General features: G+C 38.4%; 1 protein-coding gene across 14 annotated transcripts in view; it reads right to left on the bottom strand.

Moving 5' to 3' along the window:
• Positions 1-9,108, bottom strand: part of RPS6KC1 (ribosomal protein S6 kinase C1) — a 131,282-nt gene extending 122,174 nt beyond the window's left edge. For 5 of the 14 annotated variants that reach the window (XM_023754758.1, XM_014456836.2, XM_023754757.1 and 2 more), the window contains exons 1-2: positions 8,856-9,078; positions 811-846 (exon numbers count right to left, since the gene is read on the bottom strand). In XM_023754758.1, the coding sequence (XP_023610526.1) occupies positions 811-846; positions 8,856-8,960 (141 nt within the window). In that variant the 5' untranslated portion in view covers positions 8,961-9,078. Of the gene's footprint in view, positions 1-810; positions 847-8,291; positions 8,442-8,855 lie in introns of those variants that run through there. The other 9 variants (XM_023754755.1, XM_006089883.3, XM_023754760.1 and 6 more) reach the window with 8 other exon arrangements.
• Between the last annotated feature and the right edge of the window lie 7,626 nt (positions 9,109-16,734).

Consider the following 16,734-nt stretch of genomic DNA (forward strand, 5'->3'; position numbering starts at 1 on the left):
CATTATGTTGTGCACCTGGAACTAAAATAATACTGTATGTCAACTGTAATTAAACAATAAATTAATTTTTTAAAGAAAATGAGCAAGCACTAATATAAAAGTAAATTTTAAAACTGTTAAAATAAATAAGTTCCTCAGATAGGATTCCTAAAGGTATATAAGTACAAAATAATAATAAATACAGAACCAGTTTTAAGCAAAAACTTAACAAACTGGTATCATTTTAGAGAAAAGAAGAGTTGGCAAAAGAAACTTAGCATCTACAAAATTTAAAAAAGAAACATCTACACCCAAAGCAGTTTTCCAAGATGTCAACATGTCAACTCAATATAAAAATGGAAGTACACAGAAACCCATAACTTAATATTAATATCTTTAAAATTAATACTAGTTACCAAATACTTTTCAAGTTTATATTAAACAGGCATCATAATTTAGAAATAGGTAAATAGGAGCCCTTAACTAACATTGAAATCTGATGAGTATGAGAAAAAGTATTACATTATTAAATAGCACTATGATTCCTAAAAATCTTATTTTTATAATTTAACATAGACTAAAATCTAACACATATTTAATACATCTGAATAATCTTCAAATTCTTAGTCATATAACTTAAAACCTATGACAACTTAAAATATACTTAATAGGTCTGAACTAGGACACTTCTGCTACTGTTTTGTGAGTTGAAGACAATCTCCACACAAACATACCAACACAAAGACTGACAAACAATTCAATTTGCTCAATCGAGCATTTAGTTAAATTTTTGTCAAATATATAAAATGAAATTTTCATATAACATGTTACCTCCTGGACATCCTCTGGATTTCTTCGTGAAATAACCTGAAACAAAACATACACAGAAATATCTCATCATTATCAAAATTTAAGATTTCACATTTGTATAATTACTTTCAATAGTATTTGTATAAAAATTTCAATTTGCTTAAAGCAGCAGTTCTCAACCTGTGGGTCACGACCCCTTTGGGGATCAAATGACCCTTTCACAGGGGTCACATCGCCTAAGACCAGCGGAAAACACATATATAATTACATATTGTTTTTGTGATTAATCACTATGCTTTAATTATGTTCAATTTGTAACAATGAAAATACATCCTGCATATCAGATATTTACATTACGATTCATAACAGTAGCAACATTACAGTTATGAAGTAGCAACGAAAATAATTTTATGGTTGGGGGTCACCACAACATGAGGAACTGTATTAAAGGGTCGCAGCATTAGGAAGGTTGACAACCACTGACTTAAAGCATAAGGAAATAGCCTTAGCCGGTTTGGCTCAGTGGATAAAGCGTTGGCCTGCAGACTGAAGGGTCTCGGGTTCAATTCCAGTCAAGGGCACGTACCTCAGTTGCAGGCTCCTGGCCCTGGTCAGGGGCATGCGGAAGGCAACCAATCAATGTGTCTCTCTCACATCTCACATCAGTATTTCTCTCTGTCTCTCCCTCACCCTTCCACTCTCTCTAAAAATCAATGGAAAAAATGTCCTTGGGTAAGGATTTTTTAAAAAAGAAGGAAATACCATATTATGTCACTTACACAGAACTCAGCTATATAACTTCACTATCTGAAACACATACTAAAAAAATTCAGCAAAAAGGCAGCTGAAATAAAGTCCAAATACTAAAGTTCATGTATTACATTTAGAGGAGAATACCTCAGCCTTCACTTTCACTTGACATTATTCTACCAAACTTGTCTAATCCTCTTCTCAGACTCCATATAAATTGAAAATATATAAAGCAGCTGCAAATGGACAAAGTATACAGGGATTGCTCTGGATTATTTCTTACAACTGGAAGTGAATCTACAATTAGCTCAATAAAAATTTCAATGAAAAAAAAATACAGCCACAATGCTCAGATACACCAATATCTATGAGAAGTAATCACTGACCACCTAATGGTGAAGAAAACAAAAGTAACTTATAAAAAATTATAATCAGCATTCAAGGACAATGCTATCTTCATTCTCTGAGCAAAGAGGAGGAGGGAGGATTCTTTCAGACTTCTCTAATTACAAAAGCCAAAAAATCTAACACCATTTAGAAAGATTTCCTCACAAAACTAGAAAAGAAGAAGGCTGGGTGCTTAAATAATTAAAAAATAATGTAAAGTGAGAAAATCTCACATTAAATACATAATAACATCTATGTAAATGTAAAATTCATGAACTTGATGCTACAATACGCATTTTGCAAAAACTAAAAGATACATTAAACACATAAAAATGGTTGCCTATAGATGAAAGGAAGAAAACATTGTTGATAACTACTGACAATACCATGAACTGGGGATTAGGATCAACTCAACACTACTGCAGCCCAAAACAAAAACAGCAGTAATTGTTTATGTACTCCACAAAACCCTGTCAACCATTAGATTTTACTTATTCTTTCACTTATTCAACAAATATTAGTGCCTACTCTGCAGGTAGGTACTGAAGTATAATGGAGAATACATCAGGCTTGATTCCTATGCCACTACACTATAAAAACATAATCACTTGCCAGATACCTTACCAAGTTCAACCAAATGACAACCCACTATGAGGTGTTCAGTAGACCCACAGGTGTAATTTCATTTAAATCAGTTAAGAATGTGTCCTCTGACGTGGACAACAAAAACAAAGGGGTTAGAATAACATGAGCTGAGCCCAGATGTCCATTAGTAACAACTCTTTCTAATTATGTAATTCTCTTCAGCAAAATTGATGAAAAATAAGAATACCAATCAGAAATCTGAAGTAAGAATATGACCATACTGAAAATGAACAAAGTTGAACCCTGAGACCAAGCTAATTATAACTTTTAATACTATATTAGCAATGATCTCAACAAGTAATATCAATTCTAAAACAAAAATACAACATTCACTCTGATATAGACTGTTACTACTTCGTAATTTTTCCCTGAGGTGAATTTCAATATTTTGTCACAAAATTCAGCCAACAAATTCCATAAAAGTTGGAATTTAAAGAAGTGACATCTTTCATTTAAAGTTCATAAATTTCTGTTGCAAGCGTTAACTACCAATGGCTCATTAAGTACTTACTTGAGAAGTCTCGATAGATAGATGATAGATAGATAGATAGATAGATAGATAGAATTCTATTGCCAAGTCATGTTGAAAATTATTACCCTAAAGCAGTGCTTCACAAACCACACTGCATGGAATACTGGTATTCTTTAAAATCAGTGATCTCAAAAGACTAATGATGAACTCAGTTTATCTTTGTTTAAAAAAGAATCAACAGTACTTTATGATGCCTTGTAAATCTCCAAAAGGAAGCTATATAGTATTTCCCAAGGTCATCTATCTATTCAACTTTCTATTTTTATCATATGTTTTTTATTTATTATTATTTTTGTATTTAGTGTGACACCTACTAAAATTTGGAACACAGTGGAAAATGCTACTGCGATGTTTGTGGTCCATCCGCCTCTGTTAATGTCAAAAGCAAATTCTCAATTTAGGAAAACAAATAAGGTAACTATCTCCTACTGTGCTAAGAAATTAAATCTTTTCCTTCATTCAGCAAAACTCTGCCTCATAGGATGAGACAATCAAGGACCAAGAGCATACAGTAATACAGTAATACTAATAATATTAATCAATAACAGGCAGTACCTAATCTCACAACTCTGTGATTCTAAACAAAGTGCTCTTTCTGGGACACAATGAAACCAGCCCTCCTAGACATTAAAATTCCAAGTATGTGAGAAATATTCCTATTGGCTGTTAGGTAAATCCATTTTCTTTACAAAGAAATGCCAATCAAAAGCTGAAGAAGAACGCTGGCAGAACAGAAAGAATTAAGAAGAAAGGGATTTGAATACTTGCTCTGGCACTAGCCATGAATTGCTTTTTTACCAGTTCCCTAATAAACAAAAACAACAAAAAATCTTAAAATGAGCCCTCTTGCCTATCCTTACACAAAGACCAGACTTTATAGCTTGGCCTACCTCAGGCCCATAATAATCAACAGATCAAATTGTCATTAGGTCCTCTCCAGTGTGCTAAATTATATTATCTACTTAACAAATATTTAATAAGGAGCTCAGATATAATCCAGGAACTGTACTTCTGGGTATTTATTCAAAGAAACCCAAAACACTGAATCAAAAATACATATCCATCCATGTATTCATTGCAGCATTATTTACAATAGCCATGATATGGAAGCAATCTAAGTGCCCATCAATAGATGAACAGATAAAGAAGTGATGCATATATACAATGGAACATGACTCAGCCATAAAAAAAGGATGAAATCTGGTCATCTGCAACAACATGGAAAGGCCTAGAGCAGTGGTTCTCAACCTTCCTAATGCCGCGACCCTTTAATACAGTTCCTCATGTTGTGGTGACCCCCAACCATAAAATTATTTTCGTTGCTACTTCATAACTGTAATTTTGCTACTGTTATGAATCGTAATGTAAATATCTGATATGCAGGATGTATTTTCATTGTTCGCCACCCACAGGTTAAGAACCTCCGCTAGAGGGTATTGTGCTTAGTGAAATAAGTCAGACAGTGAAATAAGTCAGACAAAGAAAGACAAATGCCATATGATTCCACTTATAAGTGGAATCTAAAAAACAAAACAAACAAACAAGCAGAATAGAATTAGATTCACAAATACAAAGAACATTTTGATGGTTGCCAGATGGGAGGAGGGTTGGGGGGATGGATGAAAAAGGTGAAGGGATTAAGAAGTACAAATTGGTAGTTACAGAATAGTCATGGGGATGTAAAGTACAGCATAGGGAATATAGTCAATAATATTGTAATAACTATGTATGGTGTCAGATGGGTACTAGATTTATCGGGGTGATCACTTTATAAGTTATATAAATGTCTAATCACTGGGTTATACAACTGAAACTAATATAATATTGTATGTTAACTGTAATTTAAAAATAAAAGATTTTTTTTTAAGACATAGTATTAAGCTACAGTTTACAAGGATAAGCTTAGGAGGGAAGGCAGGGGAGAGTGGGTGGGTGGGAGGTAATCAACAAAAGACTATATATATATATACACACACACACATATACATACATACACACACACACACACACATAACCCATGGACAGGGACAATTTGGTGGTGAAAGCCTGGGATGGGAGATGGGGGCAGGCTGGAGGGGGCTAATGGGGGGAAAAGGGGGACATATATAATACTTTCAACAAGAAAGATTTTTTTAAAAAAAGGACTTAGTATTAAGCTACAGTTTACAAGTATATATGCTATCAAGAGAAATAAAAGCACATGCCCATACAAATACTCGTATACAAATGTTCATAATAGCTGTCTTCATAACCAAAAACTGGAAACGACCCAAATGTCCATCAACAGGTAAACAGATTAATTGTAATATAACCATACAATGGAATATCAGTCAGCAATAAAAGAGAATAAAAACAGACAACATAGTTGTATCTCAAATAATCATGCTAAGTTAAAGAAGCCAGACCAGAAAGAAAAGTGCATACTGTTTAATTTCAATTATATAAAACTGTAGAAAACACACCTAATCTATCACAGAAAGGCGACCAGTGTTTGCCTAGAGACAGGGAGTGGAGAGAGGGGATTGACCACAAAGGAGCATCAGGGAGCTTCTGCCATGATGACCATGGTGGTGCTTACACAACTACAGGTGTCCCCAAAAAATGTACACACACTGTTATGGCTGATAGCTCAATTTTGAAAATAAAATGTACTTTAATACACACTGCCTTTATAATTATGCACAATGTGTGTCTATATTTTGGGGGACACCCAATAGTATGTATATATTTGTCCAAACTCATCAAACTGTACACTTAAAATTGGTGCATTTTATTGTATATAAAGTCATATAAACAAAATAAAGTCATAAAGCAACACTGTCTTTTTTACATAAAGGCATACCTTTTGCTTTCCATACTCATGGAAAGAATACAAGCAAGAACAACCATTAACTTAATGTTAATGAGAAATCTATATCACAGTATGAGAATTTTGTAAACTTAGCATGATGAAACAAGCCAAAACTGCTAATGGTTCTTTTATATCTGTCTCCTTCAACTAAAGAATCAAAGAAACCTACAAAAGAATTTTCCAATTCTGAATAGAGGTACTTATTCTAGATAAAAAGTAATAAGCAACACAGAGTTTAACTAGGAAATATGTTAACAAGCTTGTAACTGGCCACAAGGTTCCAGAAAACTATTTTTTTTTAAAGTATAAAGGAGATTTAAGAAGATGCAAGAGCTTTTATGCTACCCAAAATTTAATAATGATACTTCTGATTATTCTAAATCTACTCCTTCATAAAGAACCCTGCAAGGATCAAGAATTTAGAGATTATTCCTTAAAGCTTAAAGTAAATCAGTAGCAGGAAACATAGAGAAGACATTCCTAATTTTTATCTCATAAAGTTCTCTCAGGAGAATACTACTTACCTGGTTAATTCTCCTGAGGAAAGATGTTTTCCTCCTTAAGTCTCAAAAAAAAATTAACCAATATTTTACTTGTTTTATAATATTAAGTACAGTTACTTTTTAAGTATATTTCCATGTTGACCCTCAAACATTAAAATTAAAATCTGTCACCAAAGCAACAAATGAGGACATAAACATTTACAAAGAGAAGAAAAGCAATGTAAGCAATTTTCAAGTTCAAATAACCACAGCAATATGTAGCATGCATATTATATAGATTTGGTTAGTCCTGAGGCAATGTGCTACTTTGTGTTCTAATTTATGTTGTCATAAAAGTTAGTTCAGTAAATAGTCCACAGCTTAAGAAAAGATACTTAAGATCTGAATTGGGTTAACCTCTCCTTTTGTAAAGTAAGAATACAAACAATTATCATATACAGTGTTTGCTATTCAAGTTCCAAACACATTTATGCCTTCAAGCCCTTATTGGCTCTCTCCCTTCTAGCTACCCTTCCACCTACGGCGCCCTCCCCTTTTGTCACCACCTATCTGGATTCTTCTCATCTTTCACCACCGGTCTTAATTGGTACATGTTCCCAGATCCCTTGAGCCAGAAGCAATCTCTGTCTTCTGAAATCCCATAGCTCTTTTCTATTCTCTTGTGGCACTTAACACTTTCTGTCTTGTACTATACTTCTTCAAAACCTGTAAACTCTCTTCTACTATGAATATCCTTGAAAGAAGGTCCATACTTTATTCAGCCTCTATCCCTTGCAGCATTTAGTGCCTGGAACTAAACACTTACTGAGCGTGTTGCCTAGAATGGAGAGGAAAACATTCAACAATGTTTTTTAGACACTGTGTGCCATGCACTGTCTTAGCTGTTATAAAAGGAAACAAATACCAATGATAAAGACCTATTCTGAATATACTAGAGACACAAGCATATAACAGATTAATACAATATAACTGTGGTGTTATAATAAGGGATGAACGGGGTCTATGAAGAAAACATTACATATGTTGAAAATTGTTCCAATTCCATAAATTATATTAGGAAACTAAGTCTCAATGTTTGAAGGTCCCAATGCCTACAATGGTTTCAAGAGTGGTATAATAAGGGCCCTTAATCTAAAAAAAAAAAAACAAAAACAAACTTTTACACTACACCTATATAACAACTTTACTTGCAAACAGGGAGTAGCAAATTTCCCTCTATTCTCAGTACAGCCCTCTAGGCCAGGCCTGGTCTTATCTTTAAACAAACTTGCTCATCCCACTTTCTGACATATGTCTCAACTGTGCACCATTTCTATAAAGCACATGCCAAGTTGTTCTCAAGACCTAGTTCCTGAGCTGTCACACATGATCACTACATCCTCCAAATGTGTATTGTGGTATCACTACTATCTGTACCTCTCCTTTTTCAAGCAATTAATGGCAATGATAAAGTTAATTCTGAACTTTTTATATAATTTGGAGTTAGGCAGAAGTGGCCTCAAATCCTAGATGTAAGACTGACTTGCAATGTAAAGTTGGGCAAGTTACAACACCTCCGGCAACCTCAGTTTCCTCCTCGTAAAAATTAGCAGTAACTTGGGTGATGTGTACAAAATGCCTAATACATGTGCATACTCATACACACATACATGCCTACACATAGACTTACTTAATCTTACTCTTCTTTATTTCCCAAGGAGAGAGACACAAGCTCTCTTTAAAAGGAGCAAGAGCAATTTTTAGTACCAAATCGGGTACTAAGAATTGAACCTGGTTAAGTTAACATAGAGGAGACTCGCAGCCTTTAAATAAATGTGCTCTCAAGGCAGCTCACCCAAGTAACCTTCCGTGGAATTTCTCCTCTGTCTCCCACCGTAAACCATGAAAGACTCAAAGGCAAAAAGGCAGGCGGCAGAGGTCCTGGGCTGTGACCCCTAACACCGACATCCTCGAGAGTCCGTCTGCCTCAGTGCAAACAATGACGCTGTATAAATGGCCGAGGGAAGAAAGGCCCATTACATAAGTAAGATAAGACAATAAATTCTATCTTTAACCTGCACATCCCTCGGAAGCAAGCAAACCCACTTCTGCAAAATTTCAGCCTCCGAAGAGAAAGTTCAAATGGGATGGGGGCTGAGTCATCCCTGGAAAACCATCAATGCCTGCCCCACCGGGAACGGGGACGACTCCGCAGCCTTCCCGGGTGGAGTCCCGAGCATCCCACCCTCAGCGCTCCTCAGACTTCCCCAGGTCCCCCCTCTGACGCACGCCCGGCACCAGGCGCCCCGAGTCCCACCCTCGGCTCCGACCGGGGCCAGGCACCCCCACGCCAGGGTCCCCACCCCAGACCCTCACCTTCCAATTCAGGATCCCACCCCGGCCTGACACCCGCACTCACCCGGGCGGTGACCCTTATACACCGTGTAGCCCTCGGGTGTCGCTGAGGCTCGGTGACCGTGTAGAAACGGGCCAGGTCGGCACCCCGCTCCCGAGGAGAGGTCATCCTCCCTCCGCCTCAGCCGCCGCCGCCGGCCGAGGACCATCTGGGCGCCCGGCGCCGCGCTCCCCGGGTCCCCAGCGGGGCGAAGCAGCGGCACAGCGGTGGGGGCGGTGGCTCCGCCGCGGCGCCGCTGGCGCACAGCTCTGCTTCCGGGTCGGCAGAGGAACTTCCGGGTCAGGCTGCTCGGGGCAACTTGAGGGCGGAAACTTCGTTTTAGGTTCTGAACCGCCCCGGGCCTGGGTTTGGCAAGTAGGCGAGGACCGCCGCGGCGGAGGACCAAGACGCCTCTCCCAAGTCTGCTTGTGAGCTAGCGCCGTCACCTTCCGGATTCTGTGACAGCCGTTACGGCCACGACACTCCGGTGGCAGCTCGGACCTCCACCCCTGCCCAGCCTGTGTGCACAAGTAGTAAGGGTGGAGCGATGCCCTGGCCTAGCATCTTCTTTCCTAACCCACTCACGGTCTATCGTTTTAAATACCTACAATAGCGTTTGAACTTTCCGCAGACATGACTCTTTTTTCTCTCTAACAGGCATCCTGTCCACCTGTGCGCCTGTCTTTCTGCCTGCACCGCAAGCCCCAACCCTATGTCAATTTTGAAATTCATCCCCTCAGATTCTAAAGGTGGGAGCCTGTGTCTGGCTTGGGGGGGGGGGGGGAAGGGGGGAGGGAATCAGACGAGCTAGGAAGATAGAGTTTCCGGTTTCAATTGATTCTATCCACAGCTTGGCAATTCCTTTACTTTTCCTTAATCATGAAATTGCCATTCTCCGTAACAGTCATTCCAAGTCTTTTGTCATTTTCTTCAATCCTCTATTCCTCTTCGTCTTGACTCCCTACCCTTTGCCCTCTGCCCCCACTTCTTTACAGAGGGAGAAAAGGATGAACCCTTAGTAACAATCCCTTCATGTTCTCACATTTCTATTCCGACCTGAGATGTAGACATATCTCTCATTTTTAAAACTAATCACTCCTCCTGTGCACTGAAACCTATCCTCTTTGGCAGACATTGTTTCATCAATGGCATCCCAACTCTGCTTTCTGTACCTTTTTTTTTTTAAATATATTTTATTGATTTTTTTTTTTTTATAGAGAGGAAGGGAGAGGGATAGAGAGTTAGAAACATCGATCAGCTGCCTCCTGCACACGCCCTACTGGGGATGTGCCTGCAACCAAGGTACATGCCCTTGACCAGAATCAAACCTGGGACCCTTCAGTCCGCAGGCTGACGCTCTATCCACTGAGCCAAACCGGTTAGGGCTGCTTTCTGTACCTTTAATCTCTTCCTCATCACTGTCTCCTTCTCTGCCTACATATGCATAAATCTATCATTCATTTATTAAACTTGAATTCACCACCTTCTATATGCCAGACATGTTAATTAGGCATTGGAGTTAAAAAAGATAGTCCCTGTTATCTAGTGGCATCTAGTAGGAAAAAACAGAGAATAATTAAAATATATCATGCTAAGTATCAGGATATATATATAGAGAGAGAGGGGGGGGGGGAGAGAGAGAGCTGTAGAACACATCTAATTCAGAATGAAAGATTAGTTAAGGTTTTCTGATAGAGTTGAAACTATAGCTGAATCTTGAAAGAGAGATAGGGAATAGCCAAGTAGTAACAGTGAACTCTGAGGAAGGAAAATAATTTGATTTCCAGAATTGTCACATTATTATATTCAGAATGTTCAGTTTTCAACAAAAAATTATGAGGCATCCTAAAAACAAGAAAGTATAGCTCATAATTAGAGAAACAGCAATCAATAAAAACCATGTCCAGGAGGAAGCCCAAATGTTGGACTTTACTAGACAAAGATTTTAAAGAAGCTATTTTAAATATTTTCAAAGAGCTAAAGAAAAGCATGTCTAAACTGGCCAGAACCAAAACCAAAACCAAAACTGGCTCAAGAAAAAAGAAAACATCTGAATACATGGCCTATAACAATTAAAACTATTGAATCAGTAATTAATGGTAATGATTGCACATTCTTGGGGCTATACTAAAAATCACTGAATCGTACACTTTAAAATGGTTAAACTGATGAATTTTGTTATATAAATTTTATTTCAATTTTTTTTAAAAATACAATGAGATATCACCTTAGAACTATAACAATGGCTAAAGTTGTTTTTTTAAAACTGACACTACCCAATACTGACAAGGACAGGAGCACCTAAAACTCTCAGAAGTTGCCAGTGGGAATTCAAAATGATACAGCCACATTGGGAAACAGTTTAGCAGTTTCTTATATACCTAGGCTTACCAGATGTCACAACAATCTCATTCCTAGGTACCTGAACTCAAGAGGAATGAAAATATATGTCCATAGAAAGACCTATATGGGAATTGAAAGATCAGACAGAGGCCGAAAACCAGGACTACAGGCTTAATTAGAGGAGAAGGACCTGCCGGGCTGTCTCGCAAGGGTAGGACAGCAGCACGTGCAGGGGTGGGCACGCCTTTTGAGGGGCGGAATGGGAAGGAGTGGGGGGCTTAGGTTTACTCAGCGCACACTGGTGGCTTACTGCATTGTCCATATAGGACAAGGGCTTAGGGTATTTGGCAGGTGTGGATTGGTGGTCCAATGTATAGTCCATATAAAATAACATGGTTAGTCACTCAGGTATTTCCGGGCCACAGGTTACGTCATACTCCACCCACCAGTTGGGGGAAGGGAGGATCTATCAGGAATATCTTTAGCAGCTTTATTCATAATAGCCTGATGTCCACCTAACAGCCTGGTACCAGAATGACTAAAAGTAAACATACTGATTATAATAGCAATTTCAGTCCTGGACATATACCCAAGAATAGTGAGTGGGTATATCCATTAACAAAAGATACATTAAAACGTTCTAAGCACTATTATTCATAAGGTCAAAAAAATTGACACCATCTAAGTGTCAATCAGCAGTAAAACGGATGAGTTAAATGTGGTATAAAATCATACTATGGGATATACATGGCAATTAAAAAGGATGAACTGCTACATTCATCAACAAGGAGAAATTACACAGGTAATGTTGAGCATAAGAAGTCAGGCATAAGATTACATAGCCCATGATTCCATTTATATAAAGGTGAAGAAAAATGAATCTATGGTGATAGAAGCCAGAATAGAGGCTCTCCATAGAATGTGGGGTGAAGGAGTGGAAGCTACAATGGGTATTGCCTGGGAAGCACAGGAGAGAGACTCTTCTGGGATGTTGGAAAAGTTCCTAATTTGGTTAGTGGTTACATAAAAATATATACATATGTATACATATATATGAAAACATTTATCAAGCTAAACATTTAATATGTATGCACTTTACAGTGTGTGTGCTGTACCCAATTAACAAGTTTTTTAATTAAGAAAATAATGAGCCTGGTCTTCCTAGCCCTGTCCAATTCATGCTTCATATTATCATTAAAATTATCCATTTTTAAAGCATATGTCATTAGGTTACTCCTCTGTAAAAGTCTTCAGTGGATCCCGTTGCCATGATTTCTCTGCCATGGTTTTTAGGATTCGTCAAGTCTGGTCTCTGTCAACTGTCGGTCTCATTTCTCCAGGTTTCAGCTAAACCCTTTTGTAATTTGCACCTCCAGATCTTCACGCCAGCTGTTTCTTTTGAAAACCCCACCAGCCCTAACCGGTTTGGCTCAGTGGATTGAGCATCGGCCTGCGGACTCAAGAGTCCCAGGTTCGATTCTGGTCAAGGCATGTACCTTGGTTGAGGGCACATCCCCAGTAGGGGGTGTGCAGGAGGCAGCTGATCGATGTTTCTCTCTCATTGATGTTTCTAACTCTCTATCCCTCTCCCTTTCTGTAAAAAATCAATAAAATATATTTTTAAAAAAAGAAAAGAAAACCCCACCAGCATTCAGGAATCAGCTCTCTCACGGACTAATTTCTCTACAAAGCCTTCTTTCACAGCCCCCATCTTTTCTTTTCTTTTCTTTTCTTTTTTTCAAGGAGGATTAGCTGTTCCTTCCTCTCTGCCCCCACATCTCTATTTCATCTACCTCTCAAGCACAGCACCTATGACAGGGTGGTGATATTTATGTTGGCTAACTTAGGGCTGACATGTATGTGTTGCAGTGAATAAAAGATAAGAGTTATTTGTGGAATGTCTGAACTCCAAGGTTCTGAAGATGTTTCTGTCTTCCCAATAAAATTAAATATATTAAATTATAATGATTTGTTTTATCTTCTTCACCAAAGTCATTGACATATTAACTACTGGCGTGAGCGTCTGACCAAAATGAAATAACATATTTGCCCATATTAAACTCATGTATTATCAGTCAAGAGCAAGGAAACTCAATGTTTTGGGAAACCTTTGCTTCCTTGTTGCAGATTTTCCCTCAATTTCGATTAGATTTTTCAAAATATTGCAAGAGCTCAAAGACTCCCTTAAATATTTTTTTTTACCTCTAGGATCCCAGACTTTCCAGGTTTAGATAACTACTTATGAACTAAAGATTCATGAAAGAGAATAAAGTTATACATACCTTACACTTTGATATTAGCCTTCATGAAGAACATGCTTTGGGCATGGGCAAAGTCAAAATACTTGGTAATGGTACCACCAAATAGCCATTTATTTATTCATTACGTAGACAAACAAAAGGTATGGTTTCTCTCCTCAAATGGGTATTAGACAACCACAAAGAGTGTTTTCCTGTTGCTTACATGCAGCTTTCTCTTGCTTTCCTCTGCTGTTCCATTTCTTAGCCTCTTCATTCTCCTCTGTGTCCAAGGAATCCTTGCCAAGATCTGCCCTTGCTCTTGAATACCTTCCCACAAAGATAACTTGAGGAGCCCTGAAGCAGACCAACGTAGGCAGCAAGATCATTTGTCAGAACTGAGCTCAAATCCATGACATCCACAAGTCTCTGCACTATAGGAACTCTCAAACCTGCAAAGCTCCCATTTTGGGACTGAGAGATGGGACTAAAAAAGGGTTTAGTGGTGAAGGGAAGAGAATGGCTAACCCAAAGTTCATATCCTGACTACCGATTTCCTATCATTGTTCTAAAAACCTGGACAAGATTTTTAAAATTTAATCAGCCCATACAGGTTAAGAAATAAAGGAGAAATTCTAGCAAGGACTGAATGCTGTAATGTTTTCATCAAGGACCATTGTGGGACATATACCCACAAAGGATTTCATCACCTTTCCAGACTGATTTACTATTAATTAAGTTTACCTTATTCCAAATTAAATCTTTAATTTGCCACCAGTCTAGCAGGCTCAGATGTAGTATTAGGCTGGAAAGGTGAAACACAGAAAAAGAAAGATTTCACAAACATAAGGAATTAGGAAACCACTGCACCAGACTACAATGTTCTGCAGGGGAAAGAACTATGTCACCATGACAACCTGGGATATTTTTATTGAGTTAGTAGGTTATATAGAAACATTTTCCAGAATTTGGAGGTTGAGCGTGAAGTATAAGAACATGTGTAGGTGTTGAGAGACATTTCAAACTTGAATTTTTATCTTTTTTAAAAAATATATTTTTATTGATTTTTTACAGAGAGGAAGGGAGAGGGATAGAGAGTTAGAAACATCAGATGAGAGAGAAACATCGATCATTGATCAGCTGCCTCCTACACACCTCCTACTGGGGATGTGCCCGCAACCAAGGTACATGCCCTTGACCGGAATGGAACGCCGACGCTCTGTCCACTGAGCCAAACCGGTTAGGGCTTGAATTTTTATCTTTATTTTTTAGCTTTTCCTTGCAATCCACATGTTGCTAAATTCTACTCTTTAAGAGCCAAAGGGAAAAAATAATTTTTTACTCTATATTCATATATGAATGTTAGGCACATGTATATATGATTATGTAACTTCATATTAACTTGGAGGTTTACATCAGCAATGGTACAGGTTTCTTGAAGAACAGAAGAAATTTGTAACAATAATTTCAAATAGGTTATTATACATTTCAAACTTGAATTTTTATCTTTTTTAAAAAATATATTTTTATTGATTTTTTACAGAGAGGAAGGGATAGAGAGTTAGAAACATCAATGAGAGAGAAACATCGATGAGAGAGAAACATTGATCAGCTGCCTCCTACACACCTCCTACTGGGGATGTGCCCGCAACCAAGGTACATGCCCTTGACCGGAATGGAACCTGGGACCCTTCAGTCTGCAGGCTGACGCTAGCCACTGAGCCAAACCGGTTAGGGCAGTGGTCTGCAAACTGCGGCCCCTTGAGTGTGGCTCTTCCACAAAATACCACGTGCGGGCGCGCACGTACGTACAGTGCGATTGAAACTTCGTGGCCACACTCAAGGGGCCAAAGAGCCGCATGTGGCTCGCGAGCCGCAGTTTGCCGTCCACTGGTTTAGGGCATATTATACCCATTCTTGGCTAAAATACCTAAGTATTAAATAGATGCCTTATATGTATATTGAATCTACACTATATTACTTTTTTATTTTATAACACTTTTATCTTGTTTTCAATTTCCTCTGAGTTTCCCAAAGGATCTGCATAAAATTCTGTTGAAGTATGTATATTATCTATTCAGTATCTGATAGCTTATTTAACCAATTTTATGTATTCGTTTGTTTTGCATACAAAGTCGATGCAAAAATAAAAAATTTCTGCCTCTCTATGTTTTATACCAGAATCTTCACAGCTACCTTTTTATTAAATCCTCACTTTCATAATTATTATTATCTCCGTTTATAGATCTGTGCAGAGTGGTGAAAAATTTAGTTGCCCAAAGTGCACATTCCCTCCTTAGGTCAAAGGAAGCAAAGCTCTGCCTTCTCATTTCAGCTCTCACACTGTAAACAAGTATCCTCTTTACAGTCTATTTAGTACCACGCTTTTCACACAGTTTGTGCTTTTAGTTGGTGATTTTTCCGTTTAAAATGGTCCCCAAGGGTAGTGCTGAAGGGCTAGCCAATGCTCTTAAGTGCAAGAACTCTGTGATGTGCCTAATGGAGAAAATGCACGTGTAGATAAGCTTCACTCGGGCATGAGTTACAGTGCTATTGGCCATGAACTCGATGTTAATAGAAAAACATATATCAAATAAAGTGTCTTTAAGCCGAAACACATAAAACAGGGTTTTGTATTGATTAGGTGAATTAAAACGTTGTGACCAGTGAGTGGCTCACCGGGAATAGCCCTGTTTTCCCCTAGGAGCAATGGTTCAGTATTCGCTAATTCAGCGTTGGTAGTAGCTTTGTAGGACATAACTAGCACAAATAACGGGAATCACCTATATTTATACTGAAGAAAAAGGGTGTTCTTCAAATGCCTCTGATTTCCTTATTAACCCAAGGGGGGAAAAGTCTTTCCAAGACATTACTCTACGGCTCTCCAAAGAGCCTGTAAAAACGGCTGCTCTCTCTCCGCTCTGTTCTTGCGCAGTTCTTTCTCTTGGAGGGGAAGTGGGGGGTCTTCACTTAAATAGTGTTTCCCAAGAATCATATCGAGTCATATGCCAAAACTGATAAAGATGGACAGGCACGACGCACAGGTACATTCGAAAGCGAACTCTGCGGATGTGTTCCTGCAGAATTAATGGCTCAAATCCGTGGTCCCCGAGTTCTATATGGGAACCCAGAAAAGGGTATTTCCCTACCTTGAGCGTCCACCTTCCGAATCTCCCAAGGACATTATAAAAATGCGAGACTATAAAATTTCTTTCTTCTTACTCTCATACAGTAACCACCCTGTACCCCCTCCCACAGGCCTTAAAGCTGGTCGGCAGTTTATTTCTTCCTGTTTCTTTAAGGCGGAGGGAGGGTGTTTGCCC

This window comes from Myotis lucifugus, unplaced genomic scaffold, assembly GCF_000147115.1.
Source record: "Myotis lucifugus unplaced genomic scaffold, Myoluc2.0 scaffold_65, whole genome shotgun sequence".
Lineage (NCBI taxonomy): Eukaryota > Metazoa > Chordata > Mammalia > Chiroptera > Vespertilionidae > Myotis > Myotis lucifugus.